General features: G+C 45.1%; 1 protein-coding gene across 1 annotated transcript in view; it reads right to left on the bottom strand.

The window, feature by feature from the left end:
* tmem8b (transmembrane protein 8B) overlaps positions 1–20,887 on the bottom strand; it is a 133,652-nt gene that overhangs the window by 1,135 nt on the left and 111,630 nt on the right. Inside the window, 6 exon segments of the mRNA XM_061261496.1 lie at positions 7,349–7,465; positions 9,010–9,156; positions 11,690–11,868; positions 14,438–14,580; positions 15,963–16,086; positions 16,865–16,961. Of these exon segments, the coding sequence (XP_061117480.1) occupies positions 7,349–7,465; positions 9,010–9,156; positions 11,690–11,868; positions 14,438–14,580; positions 15,963–16,086; positions 16,865–16,961 (807 nt within the window).

The raw sequence follows: 20,887 nt of genomic DNA, 5'->3' as shown, positions 1-20,887 counted from the left end.
CTAGCTTCAGCTGGTCAAACCATGTTGAGTATGGAGCTGATCTGAACTGGTCAACCAGCTAAACCGTGTCGAACTGGAAGCTGGTCTGAACTGGTTAACCAGCTCCCAGCTGTTTCAAAATCTTGAGCTTTTTTTTCTGCAGGGAATCCGCACATTATCATATGTGCCTGCTTCACACACACTTTCCATTCTGATAAAAACAGTAGAACATCCTATCTCTACATACTCTTATCAAGATCGCTGCATGTCTTCAAACACCATTCACTTTTCCCCCCCTTATTGCTTTTGCACCTTTTGATGACAAATTCTCCACAAAAACCACCGTGGTGTCTATTCAGCCTTTGTTCCTACAGTGCGTGATTGCTGCAGTCACAGCAATCATTTTTGCCGACGGACCTGTAACGCGCTCCCCTGGTTTACAGTCGGAACGCGTCGAGTTCGCGGGACGCTCTTTCTTCTAGCTGATTGTCAAAGCTCAGCAGCTTTCAAAGTTGTTCGACGCTTTGCCGTCGAGCTGCTTGGGTGTCAGGAGGGAGAGGGAATAACAGACGGCCTTTTCATGTCCAATACCGCATGAAAATTCAATTAAGGCTCCGCACAGCCCATCAGTCTGTGTTTAATATGTGCGCACGTGCGCGCCGGAACGTTCCGCCCTCCACGCGGCACTTTCACAGCGGGGTACGGACGGATTCTGGAGACTCCGTCTGGAGGAGCTCTGCTCAGCTGGGAGGCAGCGTAGACTAGGGGTAGGGCGTTCCACCGGCTGCAGAGCTGCTGGCTTGAGCCCCCGGTCGGCGTATAGGGATGCTGACGTGCATCTGGAGAGATGAAGTCGGGTCCCTAAAAGAACAAAGAACCCCGCAGTTGGGCCTCTAACCCAAAAATGACTCCAGGGGCTTTACCCCTGTTCTCTCTCTCTCGCCCTACTTGCGACTGTTCTCTCTGGCACTTCTCCCAGGGCATCCTTTCAAATGGGTACACATTCTCAATGGATCTCCCCCGGTGAAATAAAATATTTTTTTTAAATGAAAGAAAAATTGCATTCACTAGCCTTGCTAAGAGCCTCCATACGACGTAATGATTGGGGTCTGTTAGCAGTGAGCTGGCACGGGACACGCAAGCTTCAGCCTACACCGCCAAACACCTCAGCTGTGACATCACACTGCAAAATGGCTGCAAATATCAACAGCAAGCACTCCGGCTGTAAAAGCCTATCACGTATGTATCACAAGATGACTACAGCGACGCAACACGTCTTGCGTAATGATGATTCCCTTAATATTCATGCGACACGAGAGACGCAATTACATTTCTGTTACACAACACAGTGTTATGCACATTAATAATAATTTATTTCTCAGACAAAACCGCAACAATTACAATAAATTATTTCTCTGCTTCTCTCTGTTAGAGACCAATAAAGCGATTAGCCCATGAAATTGTAAGTGGTAGCCTGCGCATCGGCCGTGACATTATAAATGGCTGTTAGCACAGACTGCTCGGGAGACACTTGTGTAGTTATGGATGATCCGCGCTTCCTAAATTCGGCTCCTGCAGCTCGCCCTTTTTCAGCGCATTTCTCCGGTTGCCACGGCAGCACCACGTGAGTCGGACGTGTGATTGACAGGCCAGCAGGGTACAGCACAAATGCTCGGCGTATTTTAGAGTAAAAAATATATATATATCATGTATTAGAATATTATGCGTGATTATGATAAAATTAATGAATCATTATTATGTGTGATTATGATTAAGGTTAATAGTCGCATAATTATTCTGCTGCTGCTCTTAATGATGATGATGATTACTCTTATATTTTTTATTCTATTTTTTTAAATCAACATTGTTACAATATTAATATGCTTAAATATACAGTAGGTGCTATAATAGCACTTTGTATGACAGTGAATAATAGCCAGAAAAGGAATTACATGCGTCAGTTGTGATCAAATTTTCTTGGCATGAGATCACCAGTATCAGTAACATTTTCTCCCAAGACTGCCTCTTCTCCCGTGTGCTAGCAAGAGGGTGCTGCAACGTGCACTAACCCAACACACGTACAGTGTGTCCTTGGTGAGAGAAAGTTAACCCAACACATGTACAGTGTGTCTGTCCTTGGTGAGAGAAAGTTAACCCAACACACATACAGTGTGTCCTTGGTGAGAGAATGGTAAATGGTAAAAGGTTGGCATTTATATAGCGCCTTCATCCAAAGCGCTGTACAATTGATGCTTCTCATTCACCCATTCATACACACACTCACACACCAACGGCGATTGGCTGCCATGCAAGGTGCCGACCAGCTAGTCAGGAGCATTTGGGGGTTAGGTGTCTTGCTCAGGGACACTTCCAACACACATACAGTGTGTCCTTGGTGAGAGAAAGTTAACCCAACACACGTACAGTGTGTCCTTGGTGAGAGAAAGTTAACCCAACACACGTACAGTGTGTCCTTGGTGAGAGAAAGTTAACCCAACACACGTACAGTGTGTCCTTGGTGAGAGAAAGTTAACCCAACACACGTACAGTGTGTCCTTGGTGAGAGAAAGTTAACCCAACACACATACAGTGTGTCCTTGGTGAGAGAAAGTTAACCCAACACACGTACAGTGTGTCCTTGGTGAGAGAAAGTTAACCCAACACACGTACAGTGTGTCCTTGTTGAGAGAAAGTTAACCCAACACACGTACAGTGTGTCCTTGGTGAGAGAAAGTTAACCCAACACACGTACAGTGTGTCCTTGGTGAGAGAAAGTTAACCCAACACACGTACAGTGTGTCCTTGGTGAGAGAAAGTTATCCAGTGCTGTGTGAACTTGGCCCTCTGCATGCCTTGCATTAATGAACTCGCACTCTTAATTGGTTTAATTTTGTCTCCTGCTAATTAAGCGGCCGGGGAAACGTTGCGATGCCCTGCATTCATAACAGAGCCAGACTGCTGTGTGTCTGTGTTCTGAGCTCAGCACACAACCTGCCAGCACCAACAATTATCGCCAATTAACCGCTTGTCAACATCAAAATAGAACTGAACGTTGTTTTTGTGAACTAATGTCCGTAACACATTTTCAGAATGCTAAATTTGGGCGAGGAAGCTGTTTTCTTAAAGAGGCGAGATACATAGCATCACACTCTCAGAAATACAGTGACGGTGGAGATACATTTTTATTCTTCAAGGATGAAATTTCCCAAATGTACCCTGAAAGTACAGTAATGTACTGTTTGCATAGAAATGAGTACATTTTCCAAGCATAAAAGGTACAATTTTAATTATATATTGCTGACTAGGGGTACAATTTTATGTACCAATAGGGTACGTTCCCAGCGACAAGCATTAAGAGGGGTTTCACCAATCTCTGGGCGATGTGCACATGTGATCTCTGTGTTCCCCCTGACCATCTCAAAACTTTTTAATCCAGGCCTTTGAGGACCCCCTCCACCTACAGGGATTGGGTTCCAGTACCCCCCCGATCCAGAGTACGGGGCCTGAGGCCACACCTTGCTGCTGACACCAGCTCTCTAATGTACAACACAATTTTGGAGCCAGGATTATATTTTGTTCCGGCTTATTCCAAAAGTTAAATTCCCAGTGGCTGATGCCACAGGGGAGAACTCAGGCGGAGAGAGTTATTGATTAACTGATGTGGGAATCGATGCCACTTCGTCACATTCAATAATCTGCCCGATGTGTGACATTATCAAGTCAAAAATCATTGTGGCCAATTTTCCAGGAACTCCAAATTCAGTTATCAGAACATTGTGTTAATATGGAAGAAATATTGTATGTGCCCCAGATATCTTAGAAAAACTGTTATTTCACTCAAATAACACCAGTAAAAATATGTTATATATGTTATATTGTGAGGTAGGGTGGGAGGGAGTGAGGTAGGGAGAGAGGGAGTGAGGTAAGGAGTGAGGTAAGCAGGGAGTGAGTGTGCCAAGTGTGTCACAGAGTCGATGATAAATTGTAATTTTTCTCAACGACATAAAAAAACATTCCATCCACAGTGTGTGGTGGCCACTGTATGCCTGCCCTAAATCAGACACAGCACGCCTTAATGGATCTGCCATTTTAACAGCGCGGCCAGATTTATGCGCGTGCATCATCCGCAAAGGCAGGCCAATGATGGCCCGGTTAACCTTTGACCCCTCCTGAAGGGGATTTTGCACCTATCGACTGGCATGCATTTTCTTTTTTTCTCCTCTTGCGCAGCAGTGTCGACTGTGCCTTCGTTAGACGCTGGCCAACCATAACGTTAACCTTGGCGGTATCTTGGACGTGCACGCCTGCTCCCTTGTGCACCACATCAGCTGACAGCGTTCTGATTGGATGCTGAGCATCTGTCTCTTAGGCAACTGCCTGCTGCTGAAAAGCTGTCCATTCTGCCAGTGTGGAAGGGGAGGACCTCCCTCCAGAAGACCTGGCTGACCTGGAGCATCCATCAGCCAGCCGCAGACCGCCACAGCCGTGTGGGCAGAGATACAGCTTCTGGAGCTGACGCAGACAGCTGGACGGCCCCTGCATGGAATACGTCCAGTAAGGAAGACCGTTTTATAAAACGCTATCTCTTCCCCAACAGAAAGCGAGGATATGGAGCACCGGAAATCTCTTCTTGTGCTGTATCCATAGCTCTGTATCCATAGGCATTCTGTAGGTTTAATTTCAGCTTTGGAGGAGACACACTGCTGGACCACCCAGTCTCGAGTAGCATACTAGCTAGTCTAGAAATCAGGTTATGAAAAGCACAAATACAGTCAAATGCTGGTAGAGCCTAGATTGTGGCTGGTAAAATGTTCTACTCTAGCAGCCACAGGTAACCAACCAGGTGCTGTTATATTGCACCAGGTAATGCGGTCGGTAAAATGTTGGAAATTGCTGGTGATTCTCTAGAACCCGCAAGCCCCTCTGGCCAGCCAGCGGGTGAAAGAAAGTTAATTTCATGCCCTGCTGGCAAGGAATGCCAATGAAAATATTGAAGGTGACACGTCTCCCTGACTCCCCACAATCCTGCGTGTGTGACTGCATCCCACGAAGGCCGCGTAATGGCCGACACGTCAGACACAGCGCGGCGGAGTGTACCCGGCCAAAGGCTCCAGATCTTGTTGAAAGTCTGGTGAAACAGCGTTCGTTTGCTGACTAATTATGGGGCTGATTGACCGTGAAATGAGTGAAAAGAAACGCGGAATTGACCGCCGTTGGCACGGTCGGTCAATAGGCCCGGCTCTGCTAACGTCCATTGATTAATGAACAGTGAAAGAGCAGGAAACAGCCGTGTCACACGGACCCCGGAGAGGAGAAACGGCTCCACGCGGGCCACTTCATTAGCGTTACGGAACAATCCTCCCCCTCAAAAAAACGCAATTAAGATTTTTATCAAATCAAATTAGAGCGGGTAAATATTGAAGAACGTAAATGGATGAAAGGCATCCAAACCCGGAGATACAGTACGCCGTCGTTTCAAAGATGTTTGCTCTGGCCACATCGTTGGAATAACTGATTCTGTTTGATGTTATCTGTCTCTTTTGCTCGTCTGGTAGTAAAATAGAAACGCTGCGGTACGCAGAATCCTTTTCTGCTTCACGGTTTCCCTCGACTCACGAAGACCTCTTTCTGTGAGCTCCGGTCGTCTCCTACAAGGTCGCGTACGCGCGCTGAGCACGGGCGCTGGGAAGACCTGTGTTTTCATACGTAATCTCCCCGCCACGCCGTTAAAAGCCACGGAGAGACCATGCCTGGAAGACAGTAATTTTTTTTAATCTTCTCAGTTCAAGAAGCACATTATGACAGGGAGGGGAGTTAGGAGAAGACCGTGCTGACTGGTAATGGAATTACAGGGCGTGACTAATACAGTCGGCGAGAGGAACTTTGAACGTTCTGCGAGACACCCTCACATCGCACACGGCTAAAAGGAAAGCATTGTCCCGCGCTCACTTAAGCAACGGTACACATTGGAGAGAGCACTCCAAAAAAGAGTGTAGGGGGGGTGACGAGTCTTTTAAGACTTGCTTGTCTGACAGGGTCACACAGCAAGAGAAATGTAAGCACAATACTGTTATACATTAAACCTGTCTGGTTTTCTGTCTAAAGGGATCTGTAAATTCTGTGGTTAGGTTTTTTTCGTAGCTTGTACTCCCCTGAAACATAATACTTAAGCCTGCAGCATTTTAGTGCCCGCTAACATCAACTGTACAGTTCCCACCGTTGAGTGGAGAGCAAGTGGTTCCCTCGCTAAGGCCTTATGAAGTCTAAATCTACAGCTTATTCCGTGTGATCCATTTATTATTTGTTTATAACATCCATTGTGTTGTGTAGCGCCAGTCATAGCCATAGCCCTGGTGAAGGCCTACCCATCTACACTCAGTGAGCACTTTATTAGATAATTATTAGGCTTATTATTTAGACTTCTACTGCTATACACTTAGAGTTATGATGTGTTGTGTGGCCAGAGATGCTCTTCTGCATACCACAGTAATGTGTGGTTGTTTGCATAACTGTCACTTTCCTGTCAGCTTTGACCAGTCTGGCCATTCTCTGCTGCATTAACGTTTCATTTAAAGGCGTTTCTGTCTGCAGAACTGCTGCTCACTGGATTAATTTTTTTTGTTTTTTTTGCACCATTCTTTGCAAACTCTAAAGACTAATGTGCGTGAAAACCCCAGGAGATCAGCAGTTTCTGATCTGCCACCAACAATCACGTCACTAAGATTGCATTTTTTCCACATTCTGAAGGTTGATGTGAACATCAACTGAAGCTCCTGACCCGAATCTACACGATTGTATGCATTGCACTGCTGCCACACAATTGGCTGATTAGATAATTGCATGAATAAGTAGGTGTAATAAAGTAAAAATGTTCCTAATAAAGTGCTTGGTGAGTGCACATAGACAGTCTAAACACGACTAAAGCTTCAGCTCTTAAACACTGAAGAGCTTAATGGAGCTGCATTGGAAAGTATCGGCCATTTCGTATCATCCAGCATAATTGCATTCATCAACCTTGTTAATCTGACATATTATTTTGTGATTGCACACAGCTGTTCAAATGTTATCAGTATTTTCCATTTTTGATTCAGCATAAATGACAATTAACACAAATCCTGATGTGTGACAGCAGAAAATTGTATGATATTCTTTAACCCTTTAAGATGTAAAATCACAAATATGTGACAAGAAAGTTCCTAATATTCTAATTTCGATGTAACAATCACTAGCGGTAGCTAAAAGCAATGGAGTTCTCGAACACTGATGCCAATTTAAAAAAAAAACATTCCATAAAACCTAAAGTATTGAAAGGGTTAAGTCTCAAATCAGCCAAAGCCTCAGTCAGTCAGTCAGCGTGAAGCACCCTTACCCAAGCAACTGCCATGATGCCCAGGGCGAACAGGCTGGGGCCTAGAAGGTTCCACAGGCCATGTCTGTCCAGCTGCAGAGCCATCGATAGGGACATCGCCCCCAGCAGGTACAGTACCTGGCAGGAAGAGGGAACACTGTTACCAGCTGTGCATTTGAAGTGTGTGTGTGCGTGTGTGGGGGGTGGGGGAGGGCTCGTCCGGGATCCTGAGTTGACCCTAGGCGGGGGGGGCGAGGGGCACCCTCGTATGCCAGCAGGTGCCCGTTGGATGTGTCTTCGCCGTGACCTCAGTGCCGGTGCGTGTGATTGGATTAGCCCCGTCGCTGCCTGCCTTCCTGCAGCCCTCAGCAAAACAACACCCCGAGAGTGGAGCGGCCAGCCTCCCTCCATCTCCCACCGCACCGGTCTACCCACTCCCCAAACACCGCACCGCGCTTTACTGCTGACCGCAGGGAGTACGCAAGAGCCGCCAAAACAAACCGCTACTCCAGGGGGTCCAAACTCTACAACACACATTTCAGCAAAAAAACTCATATTTATATATTTTCCTGTGGTTCATAAACTATAAAAAATGAGCAAGCCTTCTCAAGGCACTGACAGTGAAATGGGAAGAGTTTCAGTGGATTTTGCATCCAAATCAGTTTGTTACATATACCATGAAAAACAGCAATATTGTTATTAATATTATTATTATTGCTGTTGTTGTTGGCAGTGGTGTTGGTGTTGTTGTGCAAATATTAAAAGATAATGGTATTAACCTTGGCCAGTGAGCATTATTTCTCAAAAGATAACACAAGTTATTCAAACACACCCACTGGCCATTAGAATATGGAAGAAAATGATAAAATAAGACAGGAGTGAGGAGTAAGCCAAGCGATATGAATAAAGGATGTGAATAGTTTAACCTTTAAACAGAAAGGACACGTTCCGCCACTGCGTGACTCTTTCCGAGTGCCGCTATGATCCGAACCTTCTTGCTGTTTACTTTGAATTTTAATTAGTTGACTTTCACACTAGCCCAGGGCTCTGGTTTAAAGAATAAGCTGCACTGAATTATTTTCCTTTCGTACAACCGGTTGTGAATCTTACTGGTGAAAGTTTGTCCCTGTTGAAAAATGTCACTGTGTCTTTATCGCCAAAAACAGATCTTTAAAACTGTAAGTTCTCTACTTTGAAAAATGAAATCATATTTTTTGCCTGTCCCTTCAATGCAGTGTCACCTGCTTTAATTAACCTGAGCTGTGCAGATACTGATGCAATTACATTGACTGGCCCGGACTCCTTTCCAGACCAACGGGTACATCATAGTAGTACCTCTGAGTCCAGTGAGAAGTCCGGTTTGACCAGAATGTCCTGTTTTCAAATACTCTGAACAGGTCTGGTGGTCCCGACAATGTAACGCCTGGTCTGGGGAATTCATAGAAGAAATGTACCGGTATTTGTTTCTAATGAATTCCTGTAATAATGACTCCCTGGTGTGTTATGCATGAACAGGCCATTCAGCTCAGCCATTATCACCTTTTCTTATCTCTAAAGTGAACTTAATGCAAAGTGAACCAGTTGTCCGGATTTTACAAATTCTAAATCTGGCATCCTTAGCTGGCAGCCCCCACCATTCAGCCTGTTTGTGAAACAGTGACATGGCAGAGGGGAAGACACACCTGTTTGATGATGGACTTGAGCCTGGCCATGGCAATGACTGTCACCCACACGGACATGAGGGACCCCAGGAAGTCGCAGAACTGGAGCACGTCGTACTCCATGATGCAGAAGACCACGATCCCAGGCTGGTCGCAGGCGTGGTAGAACTGCAGAAGGAGGGGAGGTGAAGCCAAAGTGAGGGGAAAAACGTGGAATGGCCCTGGGGCCTGTTCCACAAAGTAGGATCCCTGAGTTAGCCCAGTAAAGCCCAGTTAGCCCAGTAAAGCCTGGACACCCCCCCCCCCCCCCCACAAACACACACACACACAAACGCACGCACACACACACACACACCCCCTCCCCCCCACACACACACGCACACACACACACACACACACACACACACACACACGCACACACACACACAAAAATAAATCTGTAACATGGACTGAAGTAAAAAGATCATTGCATTTATATAGCACTGTTCTTACACTGAAAGTGCTTTACAGTGATGAGGGAAAAACTCGCCTCACCAATGTGTAGCACCCACCTGGGTGATGAAACGGCAGCCATTTTGTGCCAAAATGATCACTACACATCAGCTGAAGGTGGAGAGGGAGAGAACCATTTCTTAACCAATTGAATCGGGGGATCTTTACACGGCAGGGTGAAAGAGCCAGGTTGAAAGCCAGGACACTGCTCTGGGTTTTACTCGTGCAGTTATCTGGGAAACTCAGTCATCCTGCTTTGTGGAGCAGGGCCCTGGGGGATCGTAGGGTGGGTTGCTTATATGAGAACTTCATCGGACGATTACACAGCTAGCTCACCTCGTCTGGCTTCTCGGGTCAAAACTAGGTACTAAAAGTTAAAAAGAAAAAGCCAACCGACCACGACTCTCCGGGACCAGAGTTTCACGCCTCTGATCGAGAGAGAGATAAATCACTGCCGGGTAATGCCCGTGCCGGTTTCTAGTTTTAGATGATCCAGTGATTGTTTAAAGCTCAAGTCATTTAGAAAAAGACAGAGCCAAAATAAAGAAAAATGAGTTCTATCCAATCACACGGAACTGCAGCAGAGAACGGCCAAGAGAAATGGCTCCTTGAAGAAACACCCTAGTATAGCATACGATAAATGAAACCTGCGCACTTTATGGGGCTTACATCCACTGCAGTCTAAGAGCTTTTTAAGGGCATCATACGTCAATTACTGTCTTGCTTCAGTAAAAACACACAAACACACACCTAATTTCCACATCGCATTCAGCTCACTCAAAGTATCCTGTGGACATGCTTTACGTACATATGTAGTTTCCTCACAAACTACAACATTCGGCAGTCAGAAAAGTTATGCCCATAACTCAATGGCAGTGTGCTGAGGGGTTGTCCTCTTATGCCCATAACTCAATGACAGGGTACTGAGGAGTTGTCCTCTTATGCCCATAACTCAATGACAGTGAGCTGAGGAGTTGTCCTCTTATGCCCATAACTCAATGACAGTGAGCTGAGGGGTTGTCCTCTTATGCCCATAGCTCAATGACAGTGTGCTGAGGGGTTGTCCTCTTATGCCCATAGCTCAATGACAGTGTGCTGAGGGGTTGTCCTCTTATGCCCATAGCTCAATGACAGTGAGCTAAGGGGTTGTCCTCTTATGCCCATAGCTCAATGACAGTGTGCTGAGGGGTTGGGTCACTGTGTCTTGCACAGCGGTTGAGCGGTGCCAACAGAACATCTCACGGGGGCGATGTCTGAGACAGAGGGGGCCGGTGCGGACCGTGCGGTGATGAATAGCCCCGTTCTCAGGGCCGCTTCCTTTGTTGCGGAACACAATGGCGGTGGAATTACCGACGGAAGGCCAGGGTTACTGCGGGCGGGTAAACGCGTTACGGTTGGGCTTCTCCTGTGTGTCCGGGATCAGAGATGAGCTCGGGCTTCAGAAAGAGCCGCACTCCATTACCCGGAAGAGGGCCCACAGACGTGCCGCCGTGACTCGGCTGCAAATGCACCAGGACCGACTGCATGGAAATATCGGGAATGTGCGTATATATTTATTAAATTCTTATTTCAAAGGAATGCCTTGAGTAACGAATCGAAGACGTAGCCTTGAGGCACACCACAGGACATTCCCTTGTCAGTTTCAAAGGGGCAGTTCACCCAAAAGTGAAATTAAGGCATGTTTCCACTTATCCAGAGTATTCAGTGCAGAGCTATGCTACCAGTACTAGCTAGTTGAATAGCTCATGCCCAGCTATACCAGCTTATGGCCAGCTTGGTATCAAGCCTGGTCTTGAAAACCCCCAGCATTTCGGCCTCCACTACATGTCCTGGCAAGCTATTCCAGACAGTGACCACTCTCTGTGTCCCTGCAGGGTGTCAGTTATACACTGCACAAAATGGCTGTCTTTACAAGCCTTTTTAGCCCTGCAATTAGACTTAAGATCTTTTTTCTCTCTCTCAAGTTGAAGATATTAGCTTGTTTTAACTTACTGTGTGCCTTTTCAAGTGCATTTGACAAGTGAAATTCCAACACAATTCAAGTCAAACTTTCTCACCATTGGCTGTTTTTTTTTGTCTCATTTAGCAAAAATAATAATAGAAATACGACTTAAAGTCTAAACAAAAGACTTGTCAAGATACTTGTTAAGACTGACTTATTTTCAGTTATTTTGCAGGGTAGGGCCATTTTAGCCGCAGGCTCACTCACAGTGGAGAAGAACATGGTGAAGATGTAGACGGAGGCCTCCAGGAGGTAGTGGCTGCGGACAGCGATGGCCACGGGGGGCACGAACATCAGGTTACTGAGGCAGAGCAGCAGGGTGGAGAGCAGCTGGAAGCCGTAGGAGTAGGCCTCTGAGTTATCAGTGCAGCCCTAGCCTTCCCAACCTGCGGGGTGCATCACATGACATCACATCACATTGCATTACCTTACGTCACACTACATTACATTACAGTCATTAGGCACACGCTCTTATCCACATACAATAAAGAGCAAATCATAACCAGGGACAAGCGCACCCTGCCGAAAAAAGGCTTGTAGCTGGTAATTTAAACCCGGTCAAGCTGGATTTTACACCAGGGCACTGAAAACCCAAGAGCAGGGATGGGCATCTCCTGTCCTGGAGGGCCGGTGTGTATGCAGGCATTTAATGACCCCAGTTACCCTGGCTCAGTCAGCCTATTAGCCATATGCACCATGACGGGTCACTCATAATTTAGTCCAGAATGAAAGCCTACAAGACAAGAACACTTATCAGCTGCTGTCTATATCATGGAAAGTGGCTATGAATGACAGGTCATGTAAATCCATCCATCCATCCATTATCTGAACCCGCTTATCCTGAACAGGGTCGCAGGGGGGCTGGAGCCTATCCCAGCATACATTGGGCGAAAGGCAGGAATACACCCTGGACAGGTCGCCAGTCCATCGCAGGGCACACACACCATTCACTCACACACTCATACCTACGGGCAATTTAGACTCTCCAATCAGCCTAACCTGCATGTCTTTGGACTGTGGGAGGAAACCGGAGTACCCGGAGGAAACCCACGCAGACACGGGGAGAACATGCAAACTCCGCACAGAGAGGCCCCGGCCGACGGGGATTCGAACCCAGGACCTCCTTGCTGTGAGGCGGCAGTGCTACCCACTGCACCATCCGTGCCGCCCTAGGTCATGTAAATGATTGGGCTAATTCAATAATTAAGAGCAGAAGTTGGTCTGCAATCCAGAAACAGATATGGCCCTTGCCCATATATACAGCCCTGGCATAGAGGGAAGTACGGTTCCGAGTGCTAGATTGATCACACATAAAAACTAGAACCCTTGTAGATTAATCGCATAAACTGACCAAGAAGTAGCAAAACCACAGTTTTGGCAACTAGAACACTGAGAATAGTAAAATAATTACAGATAAGTGTGATAATTACAGCACAAAGCGCACACGGCTGAATGAGAAACTGCAGGGAGGTGGGGAGGCAGGGGAAAGGTGCTGTGCTTGAAGGCAGATAAGAGGGGGGGTGGTGTTGGCACGCCGGCCCTGCGCCCCTGTTTGAGCAGCAGCTTCATAAATATAGATTGGATCCTGTGAACCCGCTGCGCTGTAAACAGCACAGAAAACTCACCCAAGCCTCTAATGCCCCTGCACTTTTCTTCTGTTAAAAAAACCTTTGATTACCGCTGACTTAATGAGTGTATCCCCCTCCTATTCCCCCACCCCCGACACACGCACACACACTCATGCACACACACACACACACACACCTCCCCCGTCCCTTCGTCTCCTGGATATTAATCACCACTGGTGATTAACTCAGTGTCAGAAACAGATGATCAATTGTACTATTCAGATCAACCCACAAGAGAAACAATGCAGTTTGGGGAGAACAAAAACAGGCAAAGCTTTCAGAAATAAACTATCGAGGACAGATGTTGCGGAACGTAAACATAAAGGAGCTACATTTGTATGGCTAATGATAAAGCAACTGACGGGCTGTACTCAAAATAACGCAGAAAAAGTTGGTCTTAAGCACTTTATAATTGAGGTGTATTTGAGAAATGGTAATTAGCATATTCAATGACATCACGTTTTCTCAAATTAAGCAATTGTATGATTGGCTCATGTCTCTTACACAAGAGATGGAGGCACAGGTTTAATTTAATATTTTATCGTATGCTGCCAATTATGGGTGATTGGCATCCTATCTCCACAATTGACAATTACGCAGAGAGGGTGAAGTATTGCGGTGATTAAACCTGCATTACCTCTAATGTGTAAAACATTGCTAAACCGAGCACTGATGAGATAGCAAATATTACCAGTCATGCCTTTCTTCATAAATCAAGCCTCATATTCTCTCTCGTGGTTGTGAGAAAAGGAGATTGTGTTTTTTATGTAAAGAAAAATAAGATGCGTATCTAAACATAGCCGTGGCTTGCTTTAGAGCTGTGAGCCGTGAGAAAGATTATTATGACAATGAACTGTGACACTCTGAAACACAGCCTGTGGTGTGACCTCGAGAGAATGGGTTTTTTTTACCCTTTAAGGTGTAAGATCACGAATACGTGATGAGAATGTTCTTCACTGCACATTCTAATGCTGATGGAACGATCACTACTGGAAACTGAAAGCACTGGAGTTCACTCCAAAAAATGGCCTTAATAAGCATTTTTAGTCTTGTACTTAAGACTTAAGATGTTTGTTTTTTTTCTCTCAAGCTGAAAATATTAGCTTGTTTTAAGTTACCGTTTGCTTGATGAATGAAATCTTGAAATGAGTCAAACGTTCTCACAAGTTTTTTGTCTCATTTAGCAAAAAAAGTAGTAGAAATAATATTTTAAGTCTAAATATAAGAATATAAATATTAAAATATTACAGTAAGATACTTATTTATTCAGAAATGAGGGCTAGGTAATGCGGTTCTGCTGTAATGCGCTTCTGTTCGGCTCTCGTACCTGCTTTGCATTCGCAGGCTGCGTACAGGTAGTTGTTGGTGCGCAGAAGCTTGCACTGTCCGTATGTCCCGCAGTCATTGATGCAGGGGGTGAGGTAGGAGCGCAGGTACACCTCCGCCGTCACGTTGCCGCACATCTCAAACCTGCCAGAGAAGGGTGAAGTACCATTAACGCTGGATAATACAAAATGGACGCCTACCTACAGGAGGTTCCACAAGACCTAATACGTATTCTACGTGTGTTCATTTTAAATACTAACCATTAAAAATGCGAAACTTTCAAGCCAGCAAAAATGCTAACTTTCAATCCATTAAAAATGCTGATTCTAAGCTTATTATTTAAAAACTTTAAAATGAAAATATCAGAGGTACTGTTTACTAAGTACATGCCGACAAGTTGGGAAGTATTGGAAATATACGGTGTCCTCGTAAACACTTTCCAGTGGATTATAAAAACCGAAAGCCATTGGTGGCTGCATGAAATGTTCGTTTATATAGAGCTGTTTCCTTACTTTTCAATGGCCGAGATCATCACATGCAAATGTAATGAAGCCAGCTTTACTCCCGAATGCATTTGCAGGGGAAACAAGGACGTTTCGGGGTGCGGGCAGCTATAATATTTATTTATTCATAGCTCCGCAGCTGCTTTTGAAGGGAGCATAATGCGTATAAAAAATCTGAAGCCTTTTTTTCACAAGTACTGTGAGAATTCTTCCTCCACAGCTGTTCAATTTTGAATGATAATTATGAATCAAAAGACTTTGTTTGTTTGGATCTTATCATCAGTCCAACAAAATCCCGACAAAGGATTTTTCAGGGGGTTTTTTTGCTGGAGAGAGAATATGGAGGAAGATGGTATATTCAGAGTAAATCGGTGCTCACACAAAACTGAGATTAATTACATATGGACTTATTTGTTTGTCCTTATCTATGGAGACAGTGCATGCATTATTACACATTATGGCCTGAATTCATATGAATATCACTCCACAACAATTCAAAGAAAAAAAAATTGAATTCATTCACAGTTTGACAAGTTCAGCAATCACTAGAGTTTGTGAAGAGTTTTTGAGGAAAAAGTGCAATCTTGCATTTAATACATTTAAAAATATTCTATACCTGATGGAATTCTTACACAATGCTATTTATTTAAGTCAGGTCAGAATATAACAGGACTAAAGCAAATATGTGCTAGGATGTTTCGGGATCACTCCTGAAGGATATTGCCGCATAATAACACTGGAATGCTTATATGTCTCTAACAGTACCTCCCAAAACAAAATGATAATATTGGTGGAGACAATATGTGGAGAAATAACCAAAAAAATAACCATTTGATGTTTTTCCAAACATCAAATGGTTATTTTTTTGGTTATTTCTCCACATATTTGTTACCTGTATTATGCTTTAATTGTAAACTCTAAAAGCGTTGTAAAACTTGGCACACTCGTTGTAAAACTTGGCACACTCGTTGTAAAACTTGGCACACTCGTTGTAAAACTTGGCGGGGGACCCCATCCTCTTACCCGTGCTCAGTGGTGCACAATGAGCGCAGGCTCAGGTACCAGGTCCCGGTTTGGGGGTATGGGATCCTCAGTTTGGTGATGTTGGAGGTGGCGTTCACCGACAGCATAAACCCGCCGATGGACTCTGCGGAAACAGCCGGGAGTCACCACAGAGAAGGACAAAAGAGAACGAGGCAGGGTGGACGGCCAGTCGTGTCATTACTGGATTGTCACGGTTTTCCATTGTTCACTTTCCATTACCTCTGCTGCTGGGAGCCACACAGAGAAGACACCATTTTGTGATTATTTCTAAGGTCTGTACAAAATACCCCAATTTTCCAATTATCTTCACTTTTCGAAGACGAGAATGTAATCAATATAGAACGAAACATGGCGGGAGACCAGAAAACCAAAGTCCCATTACGGTCAATGAGCACAGCTTTGGCACTAATGGTGCCGCTGGCTGCACAATGCTATAACAGCAGACTACAAGACACAGTTTCATCGCTAACAACCGGCATCTCTGCCACCTGAGTCCCACTAATTTGCACTGAAAATTATGTATTTTGACAGTGGTGTGCGCTACAAATTCTCCATTTTCCCACACAACCCTTCTGAGAGCGTAATGGATTACCCTGCTCCAAGCTCCCCCCGGATTCAGAATCCACGGGGCCCCTACTGCGTACAGTAATGGTTTCTGATCTCACATGCAGTAATACTTATTCATGCCTTTTTATTCTGTTCTCATTTCTGACACTGGGGTGGGAAGTGAGAAATACATTTAGATGATATTTTAGCATATTAAATTTTAGATTTGTGGAAACATCTGTTGGAGAAAAAAGGAGGCGCACCGGAGACCAAAAGGTGTGAATCTTACCCAAGTCACATTTGACGGTGCAGTTGTCGGGCGGTGCGAGTCTCACCTGAGTCACATTTGACGGTGGAGTTGTCGGGCAGGGACAGGGGCATTCCGTGGTTCAGACAGCCCAACACGGTCATGTTCTCCCCTTTCGCCGAAGACTGTGGAGGAAAAAAAGCGGCGTCTCAGAATCGGGCCTGGCACGGTATCCCCCCGTGCACAGTATCCAAATCACAAATGTGCCCTGCGTGGGACCCCCGAGGGGCGGGCTGGCCTGAGACACCACACAAAGGCATAATATTATTTGATCCCGTCTTTCAGATATCGCTTGAAGATCGTCCCTTTGTAGCTGAAACAGCCGAGTGGAGCGGCGAGCTCGGCCCGCGTCTTCCCCCGAGACGCGGGGGAATAAAGATGTCCGTCCTCTAATTCCCTTGTTGCATGAATTATTGAAGCCCTGGTGTGAAGAGCTGGGTGCGGACGCACTGCAAATGAGAGATATTAAGACGTGGAGAATAGGTGGGGAGGGAGAATCGGCTGTCAAAGACGTGTCGAGTCCTTTAAGAGAGTCAGCAGCCGTGATCTGAACAGGCCGGGCCAATGGGACGGGCCGATGAAAGGTAAAGCCGATGGATAATCGAGGCTTTTGTGTGGTTGCTGCCTCACTATCCGTCTGCTCTTTCCAAGATTCTTCCAGAGCAGAGTGCAGAAAACAACCCAGTAAGCAGAATCTAAACATCCAGAGTGTGTGCGAGGGGGGGGTGCAGCCTGTAGCCTAGTGGCTTATGTACAGGACGGGGGCCCGGAAGATCGGTGCTTCAACCAACTGGTTTTTGTTAACCCAGCATGGAAATTTAATTCTTTTTTTTACCACAAGCACAGTGGCATTCAAAGCTCTTAATTCCTACCAGTGTTTTCTCACTTGTAAAGCTTTTACTAGAGTTTAAAAGTACACTCATGCAGTCTGAATCATTTACTGCCATAACATACTATATATATAAGGAACATCAATAACAGCTTTTAAGGTTGACCTTATCATGACATTCATCATCTTTGGTTTAGATTAATTTGCTACATTATTTTTAAAGCTGGATGTCAGTCTACCAGACATTCCAACAAAAGGTTTAAGCCAGTGATATGTCATGACTTTTTAATTAATCCCAAAATATATTATTCCAAATGTCACAATGGTTCGAAAATTGTGCAAGCAATTTGCTCTGGACTCAGACAATATTATCCACCCTACCGGCAATAGGGAAGTTTTCCAACTTGGATAATGAACGTAAGTAACAATAATCATAATATTATAATAATTATTATAATACAGTGTAAAGCAGAAATCAGTTTGATTAAATATAGCCCTTGCTGGAGCAAAAGTGTATTGTGGCGGGCAGTATGGTGTAGGCCTATGGCATATTCAATCTGAGCATTATGTGATCATAACAGCCTGTTTTAAAATGGCTGTCAGCCGAAGCCTTTCAAGCAGGAAGTGCCCACACCAGCATTCACACTGACACCTGACACAGAAAAAAAGCATTCTGCTGTGTTGAACATTGACTGACACATGTGGTTGATGGGTGTAAACACTCCAGGCACCTGTGTCCATTTCAGCCTGGGAGCGATGACGAATGGTTTTAGGGCCAATGGTAGTGCTGGTAGCTTGTCAGAGCTGGTAACTACCAGCTGTTTCAAAACATAGCTTGAGCTGGTCAAACCAGGCCAAGCTGGGAGCTGGTCTGAACTAGTCAACAAGCTACACCATGTTGAGCTGAGAGTTGGTCTGACCTGGTCAAAGCTGTTTAAAAACCTAGCTTGAGTTGTTTTTTCAGCAGGGAAAGCATAGACGTCCATCAATCCATCCATTATTTTAACCCACTTATCAGGGTCGCAAGGGGGCTGGAGCCTATCCCAGCATACATTGGGCGAAAGGCAGGAATACACCCTGGACAGGTCGCCAGTCCATCGCAGGGCACACACACCATTCACTCACACACTCATACCCACGGGCAATTTAGACTCTCCAATCAGCCTAACCTGCATGTCTTTGGACTGTGGGAGGAAACCGGAGTAAGCATAGACAGCGTTATTAAACTAAATTAAAACATTAAAAAATGAAGCAGAGCATTAACATGGGGCATTTAAGCTGGTTAATGCTCATAATTGATGGCCAACCGGTCTTAAGGGGGCAAAGAAGGAGATGGGTGTGAACAATTAACACCCTTAGGAAAAGGTCATTTCAACACTTCCAAGCATCGGCATCCACTGGCTTCATGTATTTTAGTACACTGGTATTTTAGTACGGCTGTAGATCACACTGCTCTATAGCACAACACAATCCTCTACAGCAGCCAGCCTGGACACCAGTGCAGCCCGGCATGCCCTGTGTGCATGACATTACTACTCTGCCAGGGACGAAAAGGCAAGATACTTTATGCTAACAAGGATATATTTCACAATCACATCTCTGCGATATAAAAACAATACAAAAGGAAAATGGTGGTTCATGGAGGAATCTGTCTGAGAATAGCCTTAGGTTTCAAGCACCAAATATTCAACTGAGTTATCCAAGTTAAAGTCTGAATGCATTACAGCGCAATCTCAGTTCCTCAGTGTTTTTTTTTCAACATAAATTAATCTGAACCTTCTCCAGTATAGCAATGCTATTTCATTTACCGCACATTACTATTCTGCACCAAATAAATGTGATAAGCATAATAAACCATCATTGCAGTGGTTTCAATTAAACAGGTTATCTAACGATTTTCTCCGAGCAAATGTAATTACATAATTGCCTTCGCGAAGAAAAAAACGGCAAATTAAGCAAAAAGGAAATCAGCTCAACTTAATTACTGAAAATACGGGAGCCGAGGCCGGTTACACTTGAACTTGAGCGGGGTGAAAAGATAAATGTAACAAACTTGTGAAAAGTGTGTTCTTGCCGAGGGGGGCCGGGGCCAGCAAACAGTAAATAACAGGCAGGGAGCCTCAATGAGGACTCCAATGTGTGCCCGGCTGATATGTAGAAATCCATTCCAAACTCAATTCCACTCTGCACATATCCAGAGCTGAGCCCTCTCTGCACCCTCTCCAGTTCCCCTGCATCGCCCGTCCCCTTCTGCCACTTCATCTGCGAGATGGCCGTATCGCCCGGCTGATATGAGCGAGGAGCGGTTCTGTACAGTGACTGACTGCTGTTTTCGTTTATGAGCAAAGCACGGCGCCGTGTGGCACGGTTCAAAGCGTCAATTTCTAAAAGTGTGTTTAAATTTCATTCTGTTTTCATTCGGTTTATTTCATTTGAAGTGATCACAGAGGTGCTCTTCTCATCCAATTCACGCCAGTCCTTGATTTTGGCATAACAATGGCAAAAGGGAGTATTTTCTTCTTTTATTTTCTCTTCCGCCTTCTGGGTGAGGATTAAATTGTTTTCCACAAAATGCTGGTGGCCTAAGTGCACTCACACTCTCATTTCTAATGATCCTGGCACTCTGAGGACACTCTGGGCATGTAACCCTTTAAGGTGTGAGGTCAGCGATATGTGATTAGTGTTCTTAGCTGAACATTCTAATGGTGATGTCACTGACTTAGGACATTCCAAAAAAAACCTCTTCAAAGTGTAATTAAGGGGTGTCTCGGTGGCGCAGCCTGTAGAGCACTGACCGCATGCTCATTGTGAGCCGCGACGTCGGTGGTTCGAATCCGACCGTCCGGCATTTGTCGCATGTCTTCCCCTCTCTCTCGCTCCTGTTCTTCCTGTCTCTCTGTACTATATACTGTCCAATAAAGCTGAAAAAGGGCCTAAAAAATATCTTTAAAAAATAAAAAAGTGAGGGAAGGGATGGGATGACATGGTGGGGCCAGACCTGACCTCAAAGCTTCCTCGTGGAAGTGAGCTGTGCGCCATTTTCAGCTCACTATTATTGATGTAGCTCCTCACACACACATCAGCAATAAATAAAATATTTAATTTGTTATTTAGCTCACAATTTTATCCAATGCAACTTACAGTTGATTGGACTAAGCAGGAGACAATCCCCCCCCTGGAGCAATGTGGGGGTTAAGGGCCTTGTTCAAGGGCCCAACAGCT

The sequence above is a fragment of the Conger conger genome, chromosome 11, assembly GCF_963514075.1.
Source record: "Conger conger chromosome 11, fConCon1.1, whole genome shotgun sequence".
NCBI lineage: Eukaryota > Metazoa > Chordata > Actinopteri > Anguilliformes > Congridae > Conger > Conger conger.
Note: the sequence above shows the minus strand (reverse complement) of the source record. Positions and strands in the feature narration are given on the sequence as shown.